Genomic DNA, 1,361 nt, shown 5'->3' with positions numbered 1-1,361 from the left:
ATTGCTTACTGGTGTTCATTTATGAAATATTGATATTTCATAATTAAGTTGTTTTAATACGACGTTCAATTCTTTTATAGAAAGTAAATGGATTTTTAGACTATTAGCAAATATAATTGCATGGTTTTGCACGTCAAAATAAGCAAGATTTTTAAAGTGATGTTTTATTTTAATAATGATATGTCTGTGTTTGATGATTTTCTTAGTTTTAGCTAGGAAAGTAGAAATGTTCAAATATAAGTATTGCTACATTCATTATTTAGTATGAATGATAACTGTAAAACCTGAGTTAGTTAGATATTTTTATTTACTTAATGCAACTGTTGTTGCTTCTTCACATAATATTGAAATCCCTTTTATAATTTAAGTCTCATTTATTGAATATGCTAACCCTTTATTATTAGAATCTACTTTTAAAACTCAAAGAAGTTGGCTACAGAGACAGTAATTTAGATATGTTCTTATAATTATATGATATAACTGTACTTTTACATGGGAAACAGTCACAAATAAGCACTTAAAATTTACTACCAATAATAGCTATCTTAATTACTTTTGATTTATTTAAAGTTTGAATTTTTAAAGTTCAGTGTTGATGGTTGAAGACTACTATTATATTGTGTCTTTAATATAGATAAAATAATTAAACTGTTATATTTAAATTAATAACAACGTACAAGAAAAATTAGAACACCTCTCAGCACAATTCCAGTTCAAAAACAGCCTGCACCAAACACTGTTTCCATGCAACAGCCTGTCCACGACTTGGAAGTCGACAACTTCCTGCTGTACTATTTGAAATCCATTCTGGGATACAGCATAAAATATAACAAAAATACCATCGTTCTAAAATCAGTCTATGCTTTTAGTGCTGAAGACACCTTTGAAATTGTGGTTCAGGACAATAAACTACTCCTCAAAGACACAGTCTATCTCAGAGAATGGAGTGAGTTAGTTAGTGTTTATATTAAAAATGGAAGATCGTACTGTGCATTCTTTGCTGCAGTGACTCTTGAATTGTACAATAGAAAAACCTTTGGTAGTTAATTCAAACTAAATCTTCGAACTTCTAGAATTTTTAGGTAGTAGAGAGCCTATCTCAAATTCTTCATATACAATAGTGAGAACCACTAGAGATATTATCAACGATTATATATCAAATTAAGCTTATTCAATGTTTTCGATATCATACCAGAATTATTTTCAGATGAATTCTATATAAATTATAGCTTTTTACTTTCTTCATGTTTATAATAAAATACTACTGTCGTATTACAGGCTTTTGCTTCAGTATTATATTTCCCCTACTACATGATTCTGATTCATTTGTTGCATCTATTAAAATATTGTTATCTATGAAT

At 28.1% G+C, this 1,361-nt stretch overlaps 1 protein-coding gene across 1 annotated transcript; it reads left to right on the top strand.

Annotated features, from left to right (window-relative positions):
- Positions 1 to 744: 744 nt before the first annotated feature.
- VICG_02152 (uncharacterized protein) lies at positions 745 to 1,047 on the top strand (the record flags this gene model as incomplete). Its single annotated transcript, XM_007605535.1, has 1 exon — positions 745 to 1,047. The coding sequence occupies one exon, from the start codon at positions 745 to 747 to the stop codon at positions 1,045 to 1,047; it is 303 nt and encodes a 100-aa protein (XP_007605597.1).
- Positions 1,048 to 1,361: the final 314 nt, after the last annotated feature.

Source organism: Vittaforma corneae (assembly GCF_000231115.1).
Source record: "Vittaforma corneae ATCC 50505 unplaced genomic scaffold supercont1.73, whole genome shotgun sequence".
Lineage (NCBI taxonomy): Eukaryota > Fungi > Microsporidia > Nosematidae > Vittaforma > Vittaforma corneae.
Note: the sequence above shows the minus strand (reverse complement) of the source record. Positions and strands in the feature narration are given on the sequence as shown.